This window comes from Anarhichas minor, unplaced genomic scaffold (assembly GCF_050575085.1).
Source record: "Anarhichas minor isolate MPS153535 unplaced genomic scaffold, ASM5057508v1 ptg000003l, whole genome shotgun sequence".
Lineage (NCBI taxonomy): Eukaryota > Metazoa > Chordata > Actinopteri > Perciformes > Anarhichadidae > Anarhichas > Anarhichas minor.
The window spans coordinates 16115001-16137742 of record NW_027466449.1 but is presented as its reverse complement, the minus strand read 5'-3'; the positions used below and the strand labels follow the sequence as shown (position 1 = coordinate 16137742).

The 22742-nt window shown below is 45.9% G+C and overlaps 1 protein-coding gene and 1 long non-coding RNA gene across 14 annotated transcripts in view; one reads left to right on the top strand and one right to left on the bottom strand.

The window, feature by feature from the left end:
• iqsec1a (IQ motif and Sec7 domain ArfGEF 1a) overlaps positions 1-22742 on the top strand; it is an 80991-nt gene that overhangs the window by 57095 nt on the left and 1154 nt on the right. For 2 of the 4 annotated variants that reach the window (XM_076099813.1, XM_076099812.1), the window contains 11 exons: positions 10649-10928; positions 11203-12482; positions 12757-12918; positions 13318-13440; positions 13898-14064; positions 14178-14317; positions 15843-15872; positions 16520-16645; positions 16732-16831; positions 17045-17206; positions 17561-20815. In XM_076099813.1, the coding sequence (XP_075955928.1) occupies positions 10649-10928; positions 11203-12482; positions 12757-12918; positions 13318-13440; positions 13898-14064; positions 14178-14317; positions 15843-15872; positions 16520-16645; positions 16732-16831; positions 17045-17206; positions 17561-17841 (2851 nt within the window). In that variant the 3' untranslated portion in view covers positions 17842-20815. Of the gene's footprint in view, positions 1-4426; positions 4507-10648; positions 10929-11202; positions 12483-12756; positions 12919-13317; positions 13441-13897; positions 14065-14177; positions 14318-15842; positions 15873-16519; positions 16646-16731; positions 16832-17044; positions 17207-17560 lie in introns of those variants that run through there. The other 2 variants (XM_076099814.1, XM_076099815.1) reach the window with 2 other exon arrangements.
• LOC142958783 (uncharacterized) overlaps positions 14314-22742 on the bottom strand; it is a 14270-nt gene continuing 5841 nt past the window's right edge. Inside the window, exons 2-4 of one of the 10 annotated variants that reach the window (XR_012956166.1) lie at positions 17532-22742; positions 17070-17154; positions 14314-15651 (exon numbers count right to left, since the gene is read on the bottom strand). The exon at positions 17532-22742 is cut by the window's right edge and continues 1425 nt beyond it. This is a non-coding gene — a long non-coding RNA (uncharacterized LOC142958783). The other 9 variants (XR_012956167.1, XR_012956169.1, XR_012956163.1 and 6 more) reach the window with 9 other exon arrangements.

The following is a 22742-nucleotide window of genomic DNA, read 5'->3' as shown; positions in this document are numbered from 1 at the left end:
TCCAATCCGACCCTCAAAATGTTCACAATGTCACTGAAGAAGCGCCGCACGACGATCTGCCACAAAGGAACCGATAATGAGACGAAATCAGCGGGGCATTCAGTGGCCATTCTCTCGTGTTAAGGCGTATCCTCCCTCTCTTGTTCTTAGCAGCATTGTTCATCTCCCTCGCAGAGTGTTTACCAGAGTGTGTCACCTCACATGGGTCTATTTTTAGCAGGGGGAGAATAGTGCTGTCGTGTGTTTCTGTGCTGGGGTGGAGCTTCAGAGAAACATGGTCTCTGGTAATGGAGCGAACTGAAAGGAAAATATCGCAAATGGACAATCAGGGCCTGCTTCTAATAATGGCAACAGTAAACAAAACACACCCCCTAACCCTTTTATAGAGAGTGAGAGAGATGGCAATCGGGAGAAGTTCAGCTTTGAAGTATTTACCATGGTTCCATGGAATTTACTTGACTTTTTTTTTTTTTAGATAAAGGAGTACACAGATCTGTGGTTGTTGAGTAACAGTTTTCTTGGTTCCCACCGTGATTTTATTTATTTTTGGGCAATTTAGAGTCTCCACCCCACCTGACTTGCATATGTCTTTGGAATGTGAGAGGAAACCCACGCAAACACCGAGAGAACAAGAGAAAGCTCCACCCAGGAAAGACTTGAGGAGCAAACCTGGAACCTTTTTGTTGGGTTTGAGAGCCATCCAGGTGTCATTGTGATACTGGCTGTTCGTAGGTTTGTTTGAAATCTTTATCATACTAGTGCGAACACGTTGCCTGCGTGTCGATACAGATATAAAACCTTTTTGAGGAATAAAAACACATTTGTCGTGATAAAAACAATGTTTGGACAGTGACTTCTTGGCCAGCTGTCCAGTTTTTATACTAACCTGAGCTAACCACCTCCTGGCTGTAGCCTCAGGTTTATAGGACAGCAATGGGAGTCTCCTTATCCAAGACTATTTCCCAAAATGTCAAACTATTCCTTTAGAGAATAAGTCAACAAATCGTGTGTAAAGAAAACGTATAGTTGCTTCCAAATGATGCTTTGATGCCACAAAACTAATCTCCAAAGCCATCTCCTGCAGTTTAGCCCTCAGTTTCCATGTGTCTGGACAAACGGATTGTTTCTATCCAGATTGGAATTACATGAAGTGATGTATGAACAAGGGAAAAGCCTCTCAGACATCACTTGCCACTGATGATCTTTGATCATTCCCACAGGATCCCACGGGCAACACATCTGCTCCGGCTTTGCCGCCAGGATGTGATGAACACAGGCGGCTTATCCTTTAATTACTCTCATTTTAGCTCTATTTATACATCTGCTGCCAGATCCTTCTTATGCACAGAAATTCTTTGTTCCTGAGAATTCATAGGGAAAATGTGTTTCTTTTTTGTGTTTCTCCCCCCCCCGATACAAAGTCCTCTGTGTTCCCAAAGCTATCCCGGGCCACTACATCCCAGTTAGTATGCCGTTGTATCAAACCATGACATCAGCCCGTTCTAATTGTTTCCAGACCAGGCATGGACTGAGTTTTTCATTTTATTTTCCGTTTCGTAGCTCAGGTCTCGGTCGCTCGGCGTCCAGCAAAAGCAGATAATGAGAAACGGCGCATGATGTCATGTAGACAGAGCTCGCGGTGCCAAAGTCTTGTGACCAGGTTTCCAGGAAGTTATCACTTTCCCCCGTCGTTTCCTCTGCTTTCTTTTCCTCTGCTCTGACTTTTTTCAGCCACTTTGACGATGGGAAAACCCAAGTTTTTCTGCTCCTCTGATAATATTCAGGTATTCTGTGGGAATGCACCCGATAAAGGCGGTTGTGTGTCGCTGACCCGAGGGTGCCCCTTCGGCCTCGTCCCCAAGTGTAATGTACCTTGCTTTCCTTACACTAAAACAAGAAGGGAGAGGAAAAGAAGGGGAGGGCAGTGGAACCGAAGCAGGGGATGACAGAGTAGGAGCTCGAATGGAGAGAGACCATATGTATTGAGTTGAAGAAATTGCGTTTTATGAGCAGAGAGTGGGCCTCTGCTTGGAATTCTCAATGACCTCATGCTGGAGCGGAGCCGTGCAGCCAGGACTCTGGAGACGGAGTGGGCCTTCACCAGACGGGACGACTAGACCGGATCGTAGCGCTAGAGGAGGAAGAGAGAGAGAGAGACGTAGACGGAGAGAATTACACAGGCTCACTAAGTGTCCCCGAAGTTTGTGCAAACGTTTACAGCTCGGGCTTCACCTGGAATCCATCGAATGAGATGATGTGATGCTTAAAATGCTGCTGCCCTCGAGCCTCATGCTGAAACAATCACGACAGGCTCGGGGCTCAGACGCTCCGCTCGCTTGCCTTCAAAATGAGACCATGATATGAATTCACATCTCATTACCAAACAAATAAAGTCTAGTTAGCCACTCCCCGTGGTCCGCCTGCACCGGAGCTAAGATCTCATATCATGCACACGTTTCAAGATCTAAATGTCTGCCTCCATCTTGGGTGATAACAAAATGATAGAATAATGAGGAATGAGAGTTTTATTAAAGGAACATCCTCCTAAATAGGTTTTGCGCCACCTTTTTTTGTTTGTTTTCCTTGCTGTCACTCGGTAAGGGGCGGGGAGATCGCGTGATAGGTGAGATCTGTAAGTTGAGTCAAGTGTCTGCAGCTCCACAACGCGTTAGCAGCTGTAGCCGCCAGAGTGGAGGGCCAAGGTCTCGTACTGAAATAGATCAGTTGGCCGGTTGCTGTCTGTCTGCCTTCCTCTCTGCACATAATCATTCTGCCATAGTCCCACATTGCAAGTAAGTCTGTGTGCATGAATCACTGCTGCGATCCACGACGCGTGTTAACATATGCACACGTTTTCCTTTTCAGTTGTTGTGTCTCGTTCTGCAGCTTTCGTTTGAAGTCTCGGATGAAAACGGTGCAGGGAAGGGGGATCATTTTAGGGGTGCAGACCTGTAATTAGAGGACATCAACATCTCCCTCTGGAGGTGTGTGTGTGTGTGTGTGTGTGTGTGTGTGTGTGTGTGTGTGTGTGTGTGTGTGTGTGTGTGTGTGTGTGTGTGTGTGTGTGTGTGTGTGTGTGTGTGTGTGTGTGTGTGGATGATGATTGGTGTCTCTCTAAACTGGCTCCATGTGGGAGCCATTCTCCTGTTTCCTGTGCCTGTTGTCATTAGGTAGAAAATACCTTTGACTCGGGGGCAGTTCACCCCAACCCCCTTCTCTCAGAGGGGTGATTAGTCGCCGGCCTGTCTCAACAACACTGCATAGTCCAGAGAGGAGGCACCGTCGGTTTGGGGTTCCGCCGCATGTGTGAAGCTGGACGGAAGTCCCGGCGAGCTTTGCGACGATCGGTGCAGTACGGGTGGCATTTTTAGCTGCATGACGTATCCACTCAATCAAACAAAGCTGGTTTAAAGGAGGTCAAAAATAGAGGTGCTAGAGGTGGGACAACCTCTACTCTACTGTGATTTGCTGCAGCAGAAAGACACAGAATCCTCTCTGGTTCTTTTCTTAGTGCACATCATAACAGTCACTTCTCAACCCTGAAAGGCTCTATTAATAGAGGTGCTCTCGTTGTGTTGCCCGTCTCTCCCCACTAAGTCCTTTTTCTCTTGTGCAAAAGAAACCCCCCCGTTTCCTCAGACACTATCTTCTGTGTTTACGGTAACATCCCCTCGTACTTTGTCCTTCTACCTGTCTCTCTATTCCATCCTTTTGCGACTTATCTACTACACCTATATGCACCTAACCGGATCACGCTGTCATTCACTACGCTGGGTGCCTTAAGCTCCTTGCGTTATCCTTCATTCTGGAACCTCGCCGTCTGGAGCTCTCTCTTTCATATGTTTTCACATTCTCTGATAACACGCCTGAGAAACGGGATTTTCTGTTCCACGTCCCCGATCCAGGGTCATTTGTGCGTCCCTTCCTCGCAGGATTAGGGTTGTGCAGGAGGTATCTCATCCCCTTCACTCTCTTTCTACGCAGCTACAGAGCCACCACACACAGACAGACAGACAGACAGACAGACAGACAGACAGACAGACACCCTTCCCTGCACCCCGCCCCCTTCCATACTGCACAAGGCCTGGCAAAAAAAAACACACTCCCCTGTCTCCCAGCCTCCGCCCCCCTTATACTCCTACCAGCCCGGCACACGGAGGACAGAAGGGAAGAAAGAGAAAAAGAGAGTGGTCCATTTGTCTGTCAGAGATTACAGACTGCCACTTAGCACTGACTATGTATGCCTACCATCCATAGGGAGCTGCTTGTTTACATGGCTAAGACATGGGAAGGTCTGCAAGAAGTAGGCAGCTGCAAGCTCTAGTAGATGGCAGTTCTGAGATGCGTCTGTCTGTTGGAGGAACCTTTTAGGCAGTAATGGGGACTGGTGAGGGGGACTGTTAATGTTTGGATTACTTCGTTTCTGTGAGTACTGGCCAGCATGTGGTGTTTGCAGTGTAACTCAGAGAAGACCCAGTCGCTGCTGGAACTGGAGCTGAATGGCTGGTAAGAGTAATGGGAGAGTGTGCAATGTGTGTTTGTTTTAGTGTGTGTGTTTGTGTGTGGGAGTGGGTTTGCGCGTGTATGTGTGTGTTTTGTCATTGGATGAGGTTACACTGGAGCTTGAGCTCATAAGTGTATGTGTGTTTTAGTGGAGAACAGAAAAAGGGCCCGGATCACATGGCGAATTAACCTGCTGCTTTTGTGCTTTCACGTAATCCACCTCGAGAAGATGACAGGAGGAATGCGGAGCTTCAAGTCACGAAGATCATGAATTTCAAAGTGGGGTTCTGCCATTTCAATTGTGACTCCCTCGCAGTGGAAAAACAGATCGCGTCCCTTCTCTCTGAGTCACTGGTGTGTTTAGTCTCACTGTACAGAATCCATCTGTGAGTTAGATTGCCCCCCCCCCCCCCCCCCCCCCCCCCCCCCCTTGTCGGCTGAAGGGCATTCCTGCGGTGTGTCGTGGCCCTCCCGCTAGCTGGCCCTGACTGTGTGCTTTTAAATCGCTGGTTCTTCAAGGGCAGGTGCTGAGTGTAGTTTAACTATTCATTACTGTAAGAAAATGACAGCGTTGTTGTTGTTGTTTGTATGAGTCTTGACAGGAGGGAGGAGGAGGGACCCCTTGATTCAGACAGAATGAGGCCCGGCAGTTGACGGGGGAATAGTATTGTTTTCGGATTGCTTTAACTAACAAAGTACGTGGATGGCATCAACGAAGCATCAAATCACTCGCTGTCTTTTAAGTTGTTGTTGTAAGTTGCTGGAATAATCAGCAGGCTGATTGTTCCTCAATACAGTGTGATTGGAGTTGTCAAAGGAAAACTATAACAAATGAAAACCCTTGGGCTCGCAAATTACTTTTGCCATTTAAAGTAATAATCAGAACAAAGGTTTGAATTTTTACATGCACATTGAAGTCATGTGGATGCATTCAAGACTGTTGGTTTCTGGTTGCGTTCGACAGCAGATGACAGTTGATTTATTGGTTCTCAGACTGAAGTAACTTACAGTAGTTATCAACCACGAGTCTTGTGAGGCTCCGGTCGACAATATACCGTCTGCTGCAAACTCTCCAGAGTGATGCCGTCAGTCTGCCGGCCAAAGCGGCTTTCCAGCTGTGTCCAACTATAAATCCCCAACTTGCTCCTCGCTCTCTGGTTATAGCCGTTACAAAATCCTCCATTAGTGTGGTTATTGGTGCTGGAACGACTGATGTACCTGAGTGTTTACTGGCACATTTACCTTTTAATGCTGGATTTCATTAACCTGTTGCTGTGTGGTCTGCTAACCTTTTACCTGTGCGTGCATCTGTATTTATGAGCTCTCTGAGTAACTGTGAAGAGAGGAAACATCTGCTTTTGTTGGGCTCGTAGCGCATGTTGTCAGTGCATGCGGGGGTGAGAATTGTGATTTGTTCAATTTGATTAAAAGGGTCAGTTCACTGTATGTTTACATACCCGCATGAAAAACAGAATTGGCAAATTATCTGATAAAGCACTTATATGTGTTGCATTAGTGTTATAACACATCATTTTTCTTAAACACCCTCGTGAGGGAACCAGATTCCCGTCACCATCTGCCGCTTGTGCATCACGGACAAAAATATCCCTCATCAGGCAGATCAGACTTCCTTAGCAACCCTGTTGGTGTTGCAATTGAAGATTGCCAATGCAAGACGGTATAATGTGTTCATCTATTTATCACTTTCTAACATGCATGAGTTCAATGTTACTTACTTTTGTTTCCCATGTGCTCACTTTTTAAGAAACCCGTACACTTGGCCAGTTTGTGTCACTGTAGTTATTGATCCTTAAACTTGTGTTTGATCTTTCTGAGATCAGACTTGAGATTATTGCCAAAAGTGAGATGTAAGTAAGTTCATTTGTATGAACCTTTTAATTGCCAGTGTGTTGCTAGTTCAACAGTTTTGGTTCAAGTTGACTTCCTGTCAGATACTACATTAACAAACATTGCAACAGGAAATACAGAGGGGCCCATTAAGGGTGTTTATGTTGTTAAAACGGACCATAGCACCTTTCAAGAGCAGAGCTTCACAGGAACTCAATAAAATGAAGGCAACAGGCATTAAATGCAAAGAAATAAATAATTAAAAGTTACACAAAGGCAAGTCTAGACAGGTGGGTGGGGAGTTGTCAGATTACTGTAGTGCCTTTTAAACGCAGTGCATGTGGAAAGATTTCTCTATAAATATTTAGCATAATGCTCATTTCAATGGCTTTTAAGATCACAATTCAGTTCCACTTTCTCATACCGACAAGAGCATCTTAAAACAAAGCAGTTTGTAGACTTCTCCGTCATCCCTGCGACTTCGCCTGTGAGTTACGTTAGTTCCACACTGCCGCTCTCTCTTCCTCCGCAGCTCCGGCCTGCACTTCATTAGCCTTCCTCTATTCCCAGAACTCCTGTAGATGTGACTCCTCTTTTCCGGGATGGAGGAATGTTTCTCCCTCAGGTCCGACTGATAGAACGGGTTGAGGCCTGGGCCTCTTTGTTCAGGACGTGTTGAGAGGGAAGTAGAGGAGAACGAGAGATGGTCGTCCCCCCCCCCCCAAATCCCTGGATCCCATGGCTGAAAATCACTGCCAGCTGAGCTGACATGCTTATCCATGCCTGCATCGGAAAACAACAGGGGCTCCCGGTGGATAAAGAGACCAGACTGCGCGACAGACATTGTTGAGCAGTTGTTGCTCATGTTGTGAGATCATATTTCACCGAGGGTACAGTCACTTTTTAGAAAGTGCTTCATCCTTCACCTCTCAACATCTACAATCCTCATAAATTATGGATACAACGTGTTGATATAAATGATAACGCGACTTCCTGAGATCTGCCTGAACCATGTGACTTCAGTCTCTTCTCGGGAATAACGTCACGCCACTTCCTGCTCTGCTGTAGTTCAGTCCCTCTGTTTTCCCTCAACATCCATTACAGCTCTTAAAGTGCTGCTCTCCTTTCCTTTTTTACCCCCTTTTCCCCGCCATCATGAACAACTGACCTCACTCTGTGGAGTATTCAATGACCTCAGAGTGAAAAGTACTGCAGCATTTATTCCCACTCTCGTTCCTCTGGATTCTTGGTCGGTGGAAAGTGGAGCAGAAAGAACAAAAGTGGAAGGGAGGATGCTGGTCCCATCGGGGGAAAGGCAGAGCCAGTACTACAGCTTTAGTTTTGACTTTGTGCCTTGAATGTTTTTAGAGGTGACGGAGTGAGAGAGCAAACCCCAGATGAGCACTGTAGTAGCTATTAAAAGCAGCTTGAGGTTTATTGTTTCTTCAGTTATTTAATCTCGACTCAGTTCTCATCCCCACTGTTACATTGTCATATTTCATAACTTGAATTTTTTTTTAGTTCGTAAATAATTACACAATTAGGCAAAACAATAGAAAGACAATTACTACAAAATAGAACAGCGGAAAAAAACACCACAAAACAAAATTACATAAATAATCAAACTGTATTTGAATAGCAGCCTTTCATACAGATTAGTGCAGTTTAGAGTGCTTCACAGATGACTGACGAGCCAAAAATAAGATGGAACAGAGAAAACAACAATAAATAAGTCGATAAAACTAAAACTAACAGTCTTTACAACCTACTAGCAGCTCATTGAGGACACAGCCGTGCTTTGAGCTAAAGGCTAACCGCAGCACGCTAACATACTCAAAATGACAACGCTAACATACTGATGTTAAGTCGGTATAATGTTTACCATGTTAGTTTAGCATATTAGCATGCTAACATTAGCTAATTAGCACTAAAAACAAAGTACAACTGAGGCTGATGGGAATCGCAATAGTTTCGGAAACCAAAAGTTTGGACTAATTGACCTGATGATGGTGCTAGATGAAGAGTCTGGGGATCACCAAAGTTCTAACAAGTCTTCCTGAGAGAATCATGATTATGTACCAAATTTCATGGCAATCCATGTAGCAGTTGTTAAAACATTTGCCACATATATATTGATCATGTATTTTCATATTTTTGCCTTAAGTTCCTTAAACATGTTTTAGAATTTGCAACGCGTGCTACACAATCACTCTCTTGGCTCAACACATTTTTCCCCTTTCTTCATGCCAATATGAATAAACTGATGTACCCAAAAGCTTCTTTTCATCAGCACTTTATCCAGGTCAGTAATCAAACTCTTAATGAAGAAATAATGAAACCAGAAACTACCACCGGCTGTACTCTGGAGCTGTGACAGCACGCAAGGTGTGACTTTTAGCTCCAGGGATGGCGGCGTCGCAGTTTGCCACGACAGATGGTCGGTGAGATTCGTCACAATGGCAATTATGCAATAAAGTATGATTCTCACTGTGCAAGGTTTTCTGTTGGTTCAGCAGTATAAAGACGTTCATATAAAGGCGTCCTCTGTTGCTTTTCCACACTTAAACATTGTGTGTACCTGTTGCCTCTCGGTCAGCATTTACGTACCATGAAATTCTCCTGTGTCACCGTGGCCTTGGCTGACCCTGAATGGGTCAGAAGGGAAGTAGGCGATTTATTGTGCGAATTCATTCTGATGAAGCATTTAGTGGAAGTGAACACCTATGCTACTTGAAGACATGATAATATTTCTTGTTGCACCCAAACGCCATCTAAACTGTTGGAATCAAATATTTTCGAACAATAATTAGTGGTAGTTTGATGTTTTAATATTTCACGCTCAAATCTTTGCCTTTTTTTTTGGATAAGAGGTTATTCTCAAAAGCATTTCTGTTGGTTTAGAAAAGTGAAAAGTGACTCAATTGTATGAGATGTAATCAGTTACCGCAAGCTTTGGATTCATATTACATTGCACTTTCTCTCTCAGACAAGAATCAGCAGACGGAAAGGGACACATTTGTAGGTTGTGAATTAGATTAAAATGTACAAAATGATAAGTATGCATTGTAATAGACTGAGACAGACAACATGCCCAAGCCTGACATTTCTGCTAGGCTTTAATTGAGCATATAGTGAACCATGAATGATCATCTGGCGTGCGTGCAGGGTGGGGTTGCAAATCCAAAGATCTGCATTCAGTTTTGAATAAAAAGTCCCGAATGTTGTCACGTTAAATGTTAATCTGCTGTGAACTTTTGACCATATTCCGTTCCACGTTTTCACTCCGCATTGGTTGCTGTTTGCTGGCAAGCTGTTGTTGCCGAATGTTGATGTCAGGCTGTCTAATGAAGGAAGTGGATTGTGTACACAGTATGGGTGTGTCGAGTCACAGTTCAAACACATTAGGCAGCCTGCAAACAGTGAAGGCACTGTACCATGGAGGACAAGAAATGGTAGTTATTATAATGTTGGTTATGGAAAAGGTGGGCACCACGTACACCCACGACTCGGCTATTTCTAAAGGACCGCTAAAGTAGTATTTGCTCTGTCATTCCCCTCTGAACTGGACTTTGTAACGTGTATTGGAACAGCGTGTCGTCGCTGCAGCAAACATGATGTAACTCCCATCGGCCACTGATTGGCCCTTAAGGTGGCATACCTCGAGTTTCCTGGAGGAGCCTGTGTACTCTGGACCTCACTTGACTGAAAGAATGGTGGACAAGATATGGAGGAAGAGTTGGCAATTCATAGAGAACAGACGGTCTTTTCGCAATAGGCTGTCCTCTTGTAGTACGGCAGAATGTAAGAGTGAGTGAGTAACCTCCTTGTTTCTTTTCCACATTATTAGTCGACAACGGACGACTGGATGTGTTTGATATTTGGAGTGTTTACGTGGCATCGGTGTCTTTTCAATGTGGCACAGCAGATTCTGTGGCAGGTTGTCAAATTTTCAGGAGTAATTATTCCACAGGTACAAACCAGTATTAAGCAGCTTAGGCAGTTGAATGAAACGTGGTTTTTTCTGTATGTCATAAAGTTGTAGAATCAGCGTTGTGAAGCCATATGTGTTTGTATATTCCATAACAGAGACTAGACTATTATATTATAGTGTCGGCCATGAATCCCTGAAGTTAAACTACTTTTTGTTCTGACATTTCATGAGTTGTATCAGGAAGACAGCTGCGATTAACCCGATAATCCTTCCATCAAATTCTGACTCAAAAATGTCATTCTCATTGTCTAATCTGTGTAGTGACGAGATGAAATCTCTAAGCGTCCCTTTGCTCTCTTATTGCAGTGTGGAAGGGGATGGACGGCCCAATGAGAGCGGCCCTCCCCTGGATGGGGGAGCCAGCTATGGCCAGGGCCCGGTGACTCACGGCTCAGCAATCAGTCCTGACCGATTTGACAGCCCGCTCTACAGCCACGGGGTCCAGCCTGGGCCTCAGAGACCCCGTCGGCCCAAGCTCCAGCACTCGCAGTCCATCCTCCGTAAGCAGGCCGAGGAGGAGGCCATCAAGCGGTCGCGCTCGCTCTCTGAGAGCTACGAGCTCTCTGCTGACCTCCAGGACAAACAGGTAGTCCAAAGTAGCCTCGCTGAGCAGTTAACTTTGGAGTTAAGTTTAAAAGCGTCATGAGCAAATTATAAATTGTGTGTTGGTTAAGTATCAGTAACCCAGCTGTGTGAGATTATTCTTGGTACAAATAAAGCAAGAAAAGCTGTTAGATTGTCTCGGAGCCACTGACAACTGGGAGATGCAAATCGTCTGTAGCATCCAGGAGGATGTCTTTATAAACCATGCATAGCTGAGAAATCATAAAATATTCCGTTTACTCCCGTCTTTCCCCTAGGTGGAGATGCTGGAGCGTAAATATGGTGGACGATTCATAACTCGGCATGCGGCCCGCACCATCCAGACGGCTTTCCGCCAGTATCAGATGAACAAGAACTTTGAACGTCTCAGAAGCTCCATGTCTGAGAACCGCATGTCCAGACGCATCGTCCTCTCCAACATGAGGATGCAGCTCTCGTTCGAGGGCCCCGAGAAAGTGCACAGCTCCTACTTTGAAGGGAGGCAGGTGTCTATGACGGAGGACGGCGCCCCGCTGTCCATGGTGCAGTCTGAATGTGGCGATATAGAGGTGCACCAACAGGCCAACATGGCGTCTCACCCAGCCCCACAGGGTGACCTGACAGATGCCATCACGGAGCTGGAGGACGCCTTTTCCAGGCAGGTCAAATCTCTGGCGGAGTCGATAGATGATGCACTGAACTGTCGCAGCCTTCAAGGGGACGAGGGTCCGGACCCCGAGGCCATGGGCTGCTCCAAGGTGGAGCGGGAAGTGCCCTATCAGGGGAAGTCCCACCGCAGGGCAGCTGGACGAATGCACGATGAAACGTTGGCATCCTACAGCGATGTTACTCTGTTCATCGACGAGGAGGACATGCCCCCCTCTATCGCTCGGTCCAGGTCAGGGGACCAGCCCTCCAGCATAGAATCAGACTTGCGGTTGCGGTCAGCCAACTCCTCCCAGGACTACTGGCCTATTGACCCCAAAGATGAGGGTCGTGACACAGACACGAGCTGCCGCAGCACTCCTTCTCTAGAGTGCCAAGAGCAGCGTCTTAGAATGGACCATCTCCCTTTGTTGACCATAGAACCCCCGAGTGACAGCTCTGCAGAGCTCAGCGACCGGTCTGACCGCGGCTCTGTCAAACGGCCGCCTGTGTACGAACCGCACGGCCACATCGTAACGTCGTCCCAGGCGAGCCCTAAACACATTTCCCACGGACCCCCGCCGCGAGCGTCCTCCCGCGACGACGAAGCACCCCTGCGCCACCGCCAGCGCCACCTGGAAGGCCACTTGGCCATCAACGGCTCGGCCAACAGACAGAGCAAGTCCGAATCGGACTTCTCCGATGGGGACAACGACAGCATCAACAGCACGTCCAACTCCAACGACACCATCAACTGCAGCTCCGAGTCCTCGTCGAGAGACAGCCTGCGGGAGCAGACGCTCAGCAAGCAGACTTACCACAAGGAGACTCGCAACAGCTGGGACTCGCCCATCTTCAGTAATGATGTTATTCGCAAGAGACACTACCGCATCGGCCTCAATCTCTTCAACAAGTAGGTACTGGGCTCTGCTCGAGCAGACGCTTGACCAGTGTGTTCAGTGATTAATGGAGGTGACGCTTGTGAAGTCTCTTGGAAAATAATTTCACTGTGTTGCACTTTAAACTGTATTAATATAAAATACAGAGATATTTTGAAAGATATTTACATGGACAAAGAAATTAAGCACAATGTAATGTGTCCATAATGTATAGCTAGACATTTCTAGTGTGTTAGAGAATCAACCATTTTTTTAATTGACCAACCTCTAAATGTTTGGATTTATCAGGAAGCCAGAAAAGGGCGTCCAGTATCTGACCGAGAGGGGATTCATCCCCGACACACCGGTCGGTGTAGCTCACTTCCTGCTGCAGAGGAAGGGGCTGAGCAGGCAGATGATTGGAGAATTTCTCGGCAATCGGCAGAAGCAGTTCAACAGAGATGTCTTGGAGTGAGTATGATTCGCCGCCATCTTCCTTATGATTAGATAAAGGCGAGCGAAGGAAGGAAAGACCCAAAATGTGTAAAATGAAAACTTGTGGTGAAGTCCAGGATCTTATATAATATATACTTAAGTGTGTACTAACACATGGGGGCCCTTGTTATAGCTTATTTAATAGAAGAAAGGGACAAAGTCCCAAAAACTCCATAAAATCCAACTCATAAAGAGCCTGCAGGAGGTAAGATTTACTCAGGGCGCTAATGTGATTAGAATCCTGTAACATCCTCTTTTATAAACACTGAAATGTGATAGAATTGAAGCCCTGTAAGATAAAAAAGAATTGGTGACAATCAATGATGCCATGTTTGTGTTTAATTTTCTTCTGCCATCTGCTCTCTTGCGTATCAGCTGTGTGGTGGATGAAATGGACTTCCAGAGCATGGAGCTGGACGAGGCGCTCAGGAAATTTCAGAACCACATCCGTGTTCAGGGCGAAGCCCAGAAGGTGGAGCGGCTTATCGAAGCCTTCAGGTCAGACCATGCATCGAGATCACACACTGACGCATTTAAACATAGCAAAGACGGGCCAATGATTGCACAGAAATACACTGAGGAAAAAAAACAATCCCGAGCCAATGACTGTGGGTTTTGAAGGACAGGAGAGGAAGCACTTATGCTGGGTTCATACGTACACATCCTTAAAATACAATAAGCCTGTGTTAAAAAAGAAACACAGAATATAATAATGCTTCTTCAAAATGATATTGGAAGTGTTTTATGTAGACTTTTATTGATATTTAAAAAGTAATTGCTGCTGGGTTTCCTCTGAGCTGACGGTAATTGTTGGTAGATAAAAGGACAAGCTCTAGCACTACTTCAGATTTCTTCTGGCAGTGTTTTCCTCACTACGAGCACGGCTGTGTATGACTTTTGTAATCTGAGGTTGGCTGTAAATTGAGATCTTTGCTCTCCTGCCTCATGTCTCCAGCCAGCGCTACTGCATCTGCAACCCCACAGTGGTGCGGCAGTTCAGGAACCCCGACACCATCTTCATCCTGGCGTTCGCCATCATCCTCCTCAACACCGACATGTACAGCCCCAACGTCAAGCCCGAGAGGAAGATGAAGATGGAGGACTTCATCAAGAATTTAAGAGGTGACGAAACCAATCGCCGATATGATAAGGATACGCCATCAGTGACCAAAGCATATGAACTGATATTTTACTACGTGCGTTTTTTCTCCCCGCTCTGCTAATCTGTGTGCCAGGTGTGGATGACGGGGAGGATATCCCTCGGGAGACTCTGGTCGGCATCTACGAGAGGATCCGTAAGCGAGAGCTCAAGACCAATGAAGACCACGTCTCGCAGGTGCAGAAGGTTGAGAAGCTCATTGTGGGAAAGAAACCAGTAAGTGCTCTTTATTAAGTAAAAAGAAGAGACAATTTTCAAGGCATGACATTAATCTCTCTGCTCCAATCTGTACTCACAGCCACCAATAACACACTTGCAATAAGGGTGCAAGAGGGTTTCTGGGAAATGTCGAAGAGCCCTCTCACTTGGAGACAAATCACCTCATTCAGAGCCTTCGGCAGTTACGCAGCCTGTTATTTACAGTAGTTTGATTGATCCCCCCCCCCACATACATTCTGCGAAGACCCGCCCTACTCTGCGTCTGATTGGCTAGTGCTTGTTGCCTTCTTCGCAGAATTTGTTACATTTATTGTTGATAAACAAGGATGCCAGCCTTCTTGCATATTGCTGTCATATATTATCACAATCTCCTGATAAATGTTGCTTTGCACGTTGCCAATGTGGATGGAGAAGTATCTGTACATTTTAACTTTGTGTCATAATTAATACTTAATGCTATCCTTAATGTTGATATGGCACATTTATTAAAAAGAACATTTAAAAACTAACACTTAATATCAGAAATGTTACCGCCCTCTGGCCTAGAAGGACTTTTCACTTCTCCTGGCTTGTGGATGCCGAAATGTAAGACTTTAGTTCCTAGAAGGGACAGGAAGATTTATAAACTGTGCTCTACCTTTGGGTATTGTTGTGCCCGGACTTTTCAAGACCTTCACGCTGCTGATTTTAAAACACCCGAAGCCCTTGAGAGATGTCACCCAGTGCTGCAGTCTGATAACAAATGGGCACTTTCTGCTGCCGTAGCACATTAGAGTTCTAACACAGTTGTAGAGGCAGAAGTGGTTGAATCAAGGGATTCATCTGGCGTCATGAATTACAATTATCCATTGATTCACCAATCATTAGTCAGTTTATTTCTGTGTCTGAATACTGAACCAGAGCTGTTATTAAATGTAGTTCAGACTGTGCTCCAGGCCCTCAGGAGCAGGGCAGCAGCATTTTGTCATTATTCTGCAGGCGATGATGTCTCTTTCACGTGTGAAGGTTAAAAGTGTGATTAACCTATGCAGCTTCGGGGAGAGAGGCTCGTCTCGCACGGAGGACTTTGTTTCAGTTGGAATCGCTTCTGCTCGGCCTGTAATTGCTGCATGTGTTGAAAAATGTTCCCTCGTCACCATTTAGCTGCAGAATGAAAAGCTCAGGAGGACACTCTGTAAAACACTGTAACATCAAAAGCACATTTGAGTTCCTCTCCGTGATAATCAGGTCCTGTAGTGCCGCTCAGGGTTGGCATTCTCTGGCTGGATCGGTTTTCATTCCAGCGTCGTTACAGACTCCCTCGAGTCCGGTAGTCGGGAAAGATCACCCCCCTGTATACAGACCCCAAGAGGTTCATTCATCTTCATGCCCACTTTTATAGTCTATTGTGCACATTCTGCAAGGGCAAATCCTTACATGGGCTCATTATAAAAGCAGAAGAGATTCAATTTTCAGAGGCAGTATTGTTAATAATCCTAACATAACGGCTGCATAACACATCTTCTTTGCCCTCTCTTTTTAGATCGGATCACTCCACCACGGCCTGGGATGTGTGAGTAGGCTACATATCCATACATCATACTATATCTGATCATTTTTCATTGATTATTTCACTGTACGTGCACAGCTTGCCGTCTCTGTCCCTGGACGTTGCAGTTAATGCACATCAAACAGGTAGTTTCAGAGTCAGATTACCTAAAGAGGCACAAACCTCTGCCCCCCCCCCCCCAAGCATCTCATCTGTCACCGCTGCCCCCTGGAGACAGACATCAATTCTTTGGTGGCACTGAGCTGCACCACTTACACCACCGCTGGCTGCATGCCACACACATGACTGAGTCACAGAATATACTGTAGATCTCCCGCTTGTATGGTGATTAGATTAGTTATCGTAATCTTTATGGGATGTGCTAATTTAGCGCTACATTATTTTGTACACTACTGCTACTTATACAGCACCATTGCCTTGGTAAATACTAGTTTGGACTTATTTTCTCGTATGTTAGGACAAATAAAAACCATTTGCAGCACTAAACAGTGGTATCCAAAATAACACCACATCTCCCCATATGTCCCTGTGAATGTGTCATCCTTTGGAGACACCTTCTTTAAATTCTGTTTCCCAAATCATCTTGGACCGAGGCCAAAACGACCTCTGAAGTGCTTGTGTCTGTGCTCCTTTTTTTTCCGACCTTCTAGGTGCTGTCGCTGCCCCATCGCCGGCTGGTGTGTTACTGCCGTCTGTTTGAAGTTCCGGATCCCAACAAGCTCCAGAAGCTGGGCCTGCATCAGCGGGAGATCTTCCTGTTCAACGACCTCCTTGTGGTAAAAGCCCTCTCCTGCCCTCTCCTTTCTTCTCCTCTGTTCTCTCTCTTCAGAACCCGTAAAATATTCTCTCTGTGCGATTTCAGGTAACCAAGATTTTCCAGAAAAAGAAGAATTCTGTGACGTACAGCTTCAGACAGTCCTTCTCTCTGTATGGGATGCAGGTCATGCTGTTTGAAAATCAATGTAAGTGGCTTTTTCTTTTATTCCGTCTTCATGCCCGTGGCGTGTTAGCTGACAGTGTTTACATCACGGGGTTTGATGCAGCGCCGAACCAATGGGCTGTGACGTTGTTTTAACTCTCCAAACTTCAGACGGATTCGCCCCAATGTGTTTTAACTTGGTTTTGATCACTGGCCCTTGTGTAAATGTCTCTCCCTCTCTTTGCCGTCGCCCCAGATTACCCAAATGGAATCAGACTTACATCAGCCATACCAGGTGCAGACATCAAAGTCCTCATCAACTTTAACGCGCCCAACCCACAGGACCGCAAGAAGTTCACAGACGACCTGCGAGAGTCCATTGCCGAGGTCCAGGAAATGGAGAAATACAGAATAGAGTGTGAGCTGGCTTCCCCCCCCCCCCTCTTAGTCTGTCTACCTCAGGCTGTGCAAAGTAGAAAACAGGGCATGGTCTTCATTACTCGACTGCGGCACTTTACGAGGGAGAATGTTTACAGAGTTCACAGGATGGCTTACAGGAGGGACAGCAGTGTTTTTTTGTTTTTTTTGTGGGCATTCAAAAAGCAAAGCCGTCGTGACACACAAGCAACAGGATGTAGATCAGATTCATGAGTTCCAGACAGCGAGAGGTGGCTGAATACATCACAGAGAAGTTATAGAGTCGTTCCCTGTTAAGAGTGAGACGTAAAACCGCCGCCACTTACCTCAGTCTTTCCTTGGCTCCTTTCCACAGCTGAGCTGGAGAAGCAGAAGGGGGTGGTGAGGCCCAGCATGTCGCAGAGCTCCGGTCTGAAGAAGGAAGGTGGCAACGGGAACATGAACCGCGCCAGTCTGGACGACACCTACGCCATGGGCGAGGGCCTGAAGCGGAGCGCCCTCAGCAGCTCCCTGCGAGACCTCTCCGAAGCAGGTACAGCCAAAACGTCTTTGTTTTTACCAGCCGGCTCTTTAGTGGAAAAGTTCTCTCCTGCTGTCATCCACCTCTCTGTGGTGATACCGAGGGGATGGAAATAGCAAAATGTTGTTTCACAGCACCATAAATTTAGAATTTAGAGTCCTCCCCTTTAAATCCTCTACATATGATTGGAGAGTTTGGTCTGAACTGTGTGTCCATCAATGTTTAACCTCAGCATACTTTGTTTTAGAGAGACTTACGGTGTGCTTTTTAAATCCAAAGACTGAATACAGACCTATTTTTGCAGAGGTTTATGGTTTAAAAATTCAGATTAACTCGGTGAGGAATAAAATTGACAGGAGTTCTCACCCTTGATCATCTGGATGAGTTTATTTCTGAACATTCCCATTCATGTTTTTATCCTCACTTTTGGTTTAACCTCGCACTTTTTGCACACCTAAGTTTGTTTTAGTCAAAGACATTTTGTGATAATCTTTACGTTTTATTCAAACATCATTTTGCCATTTCCTCTCACGTATACATTTGTGAACCAAACAAATCAGCGCTGATGTGTACCATTCTTAAGCAGCGAACAAGATCCAGAATCAGATCCAGTCTTGGCGTTGACAGTCATCTCACATCCATGAATATCAGTGTTTAGCACAGCCGCTGTGTCTCTGAAGCAGGAATACATTTCATTCATTACAGATAACAGCTATGTGAAGTTATCAGGTGATTAACTTGATAACAAAATGAAATCCAGTCAGGGGTCTGCCTCACCGTTGGTAATACGACGCGCTTTGTTCTCATGATCTCTACCTCAATGGGAAATGATAGGTCAGCCAGTGAAGATGTCTGTAGATGTCCCTCCTGTCTCCTGTGTTTTTCGATGCAGGATGTGGCATGTGTTAGTGGGGTCATTTTTGTTGAGTGTTTTCTTTTTTCCTTTCCTGCCATACTCTCATTTCATGTGTATTTTACTGTGTTATTTCCATACACATCAGGTATTTTCCTGTTTATGTGTGATTATTGGTCATGTATCATTGGCTGAGTGTGCCTAACAACGGCAATAGTGCTCTGTTCGCCCCCTCAGACCTGTATATGCCTGTACATCCCATGTGCAACAACCACTGTATTGCTTTTGATGTGTCTCCTCCTCCGTGACTGTCACTGAGACTGGCTCCACGCCTCACCATGACCCCCCTTTTAGAACAACCTACATCTCGAGGCAACAAAATCCGGGGACATTTTTATTGCGGCATCAACCCTAGTCAAAGGTTTTCAATCTTTTGGTTAAAAACTTCACTGCGGACTTTTCCTTGGTCTATTTCACTTGATGTCTCCGGAGTCCATATTTGTTGAGATTTATAGAAATGCATTCAAAATTTTAAGCAGTTCGAAGTGCGTTTTAAATAAAAAATTGTAATACAACTTTAGCTCTCAGCCTGCGTGAAGATGTGGCTCCACTATACAGTCAGCCAGAGTACCACCTGTCACCCACCACCCTCCCCAGACCTGAACGCGCTCTCCCCCTCTCGCCCATATTTGGACCTTACGCACAGTCACAATCCACTGCACTGCCCCCTTCGGGACTGGTGGGCGGCCTAAACGTCTGTAGTCGATCCAGGAGTGCTGTCGATCTCTAATCTGTGGTATTGCATGTCTCGGGCAGGCAAGCGGGGGCGTCGCAGCAGTGCAGGATCACTAGACAGCAATATGGAAGTAAGTTGGAAGCAGCTGGTATCCAAGCTACTCTCTATGTGATGATGTGCACTGTGAAAACACACCATTTATTTTTGGTCTTACACCTTCTTTGCTTCATAGACTCAGTCCATTTGTTTGGATCATTTATTTTTCTTCCTGGGATGCCTTATGACCTGCTTGCCTCAGTTAGTGTGCATGCATGGGTTGCCTGCCTCTGATCGTGCCCCCCCCCCCTTGTTTTGGAAGCCAGGGATCTCCTGTTTTTGGTCATGTTATATGACCAATATACACCTTATCTTCAAACAAGCATGACTCTACTAATCCCTCCTCTGATCCCTCCCCTTGTCGCCTGTCTCTGTCTTTCATTCAATCACATCCAAGCGGTTTTCATTTGGTTCTTCTTCTCTGTGGCAGGGTGGTAGCTCTGTGAGACACTAGGAAACTGAACATCCCCCCCCCCCGCAGCCCCTCTCCCTGTGCGGGTCTCTCTTTTCCCCCTTATCCACAACTTCTCTTAAATGCTGTAAAGTTCAGGGAGAAACGTAGCCTTTGTAGTCCGAGGTCTACTGATGGGCTTCACAGAGACTTCTAAAGACGTGGATTTCATTCATTCACCTCTCCCTCATTCCATGTGTCCATGAGTCCATGTGTTGGGTTGAAGTCTGGGACCCTGAAAATTTCATTTCTGCTTTCAAAGACGTCATGTGGTCTTTCTCCAGTCTTAGAATGAAGCATGTGCCAAAGGAAAAGCTTCTTTTTTTTCATACCTGTATAGTGAGCAGTGTTGGATCCAGAAAAGGGAGGAAAAGTGACCAGGCCTGTTGCGAAGTCTGCACACAAGAGCTTAGTTCCTCCTGCCTTCTGACTTCTAGTTGAATGCTAATGTGTGGATGCTGAGTTTTTGCCTGTCACATCCTCTGCATGTTGAAACTATTATAACAAGTTGCATGTGTGACTCTTAGAGGGTTTGGCACACCGACTGCAATGAAGATGAAATGTTTTTCTTCCCCTGTCAATGTTATTTATGCTCCTAATGGTATTTATGTAATTACTCTTGTTACAGATTTACTGTTTCAAGCCGGTTAGCTCCTTTACAGCAGAGCTCCTTTAAAAATAGGCTCCCTTCATCTTGACGCTGAAATACTCGTGTTGCTGCTGCCTACCATGAAAACATTTTTAGTTTCTCATTTGCATGCCCTATAACATTTTGCTACTTGTTTATCCGAAATAAGAAAACTGTGAATTCATCCCGCTGGTGCCTTGTAGCTGTGGTTTAGTCAGTGTTGTGCAGTAGCGTTAGCACAGTGTCTGACGGAGTTGCTGTTACCTTTTTTTTTTTTTTTTCTTCTTGCCTGCAGGGGTCCATCATTAGCAGTCCACACACACGCCGGAGAGCCACCACGCCACGTGAGGGCGCACCCCCGCGCGGCCATCCCTCCATCCCTAACTCAGCATCGACCTCCATCCTTGGGTCGTTCTTTGGCAGCAAGCGAGGCAAACCGTCATCCCAGAGCCACGCCCCTTTCCCTCCCACTATCCAACCCACTCTCATATCCCACAAGCCCCACCCGACCAACCTGCACCACACAGCACAGGTAGCGCATACAGTGCAACTCCACGGTCACCATTCCCAGTACTGCCAAGTCCCACAGAACCCGCCGCCGTACCACCACCACCACCACTACCACCCCCCTCCCCACACGCAGCACCACCAGCACCCAGGCTATGGCTCCCAGGCCCACCAACAACCCCATTCACAGCACAGCCATTACAGCCAGCATTCCCATCACGCCTCACACTCCCAGCATGCTCCACAACACCACAGTCAGCAAGCGGGTTCGGCACCTGGCGGACCCAAACCTAAACACAGTGGCATCAGCACCGTAGTGTGATGCTCCGAACACAGAGAGGAGAGACGAGGAGGGGACTTAAAGACGGAGGGACAGTTGCTTACACCAAAGGGACTGACAGCATAACTCTATGGCCTGTCCACTGTGTTTTACTGCTGCTGTGATGGGAACCAATCACACGCAGTCACCTTTTTCACCTCCAGGTCCAACCAATATGCAGGATAGGAATCGGACTCAGTAGTTCCACCAGGGGCCTTTACTAGTTTGCCTGATCATGGGCCTGGCCCCATCAGGGTTTTTGTGAGGGATGGGGAGGGGAGGGGGAGGGGGGGTTCTGTACAGGAAGACTCTCTATGTTTTCCACACACACACACTCACACACATCGCCTGGCCGTGTCGGCTTCAGAGAAAATGTGTTCTCTCACCAAGCCGCTCCCAACTGCTTCATTCCGACAATAGCCTGTGTTACCTTCACACAATCAGGAGGAGAGACGCCCTGACACGAGAACACGGCTGACGGTTTTCTCTGCAAACAATGACGGCGTCACTCCTTGTGCTCAGCCAGTCCACTTTCAACTCTTTGGTTTCCAGATCCTTCCATCATATGAATGCAATTTTGTCGTTGCCTCCCGTAGAGCTCATATGTAGTGAAGAACCTAGACATAATCATTTAAATCAAAGGACAGTTGAGCAGCTGAGTCGACCGTCTCAGTCATTGTAGTTCTAGTGCTGTATTTACTGTAGATGACAGCTATACGTGTTGTCTCCTAGCTCTCATAAATAAATGTGCCAATTATTAATGCATAATCTATTTAGTCAAGACTTCATGTACAGTATATTGTGCGTAAAGTAATTTGTAAGATTATACTTACAATTATTATTATCAGCAAAAATGAATTTTATCAGTATTATACTGACTCTGTGGTAACAGGATGTAGATCTGAAAGGAGTGAACTCCCATTCAGTCCGGCCTATAATCTATTCTGGAACTTTTGCCTTTCGAACGGATCAGAAGGAGCGTCTGGACGGCAGCTGTTGCATATATGGGCCTCAACGGGCTGTGCTGCCGCAGCTGAAGCCTCAAAGCCTCACGCAGATGATAAACTGGGCCGGTTGGTTGTTTTAATCTCGGTTTACTTCTCATACTGTGGCTGCTTTAAACTGAAAAAAAAGTAATGAAGATTAACGGTGAAAAGACGTTTTAAATACACTTGGAGGCTCAGCTCAAATGTTACAAATGGACCCACAGAACGCGTTGAACATGTTAAGTCTGTTGCCTTGAAATTATGCGACAGCTGCTCTCTTGACTCTCAAAATCAAAAACAAACACTTTCGAAATCTTCTTTTGCCTTCTTTAGTATATTTGTTTTATTCGCCAACAAGGTGAGTGAATAAAATCTTACATAGTGAAGTATTTTTTTTCATCTTTTTTCTATCATATGTGCAATATCTTTGTACTGATTTTG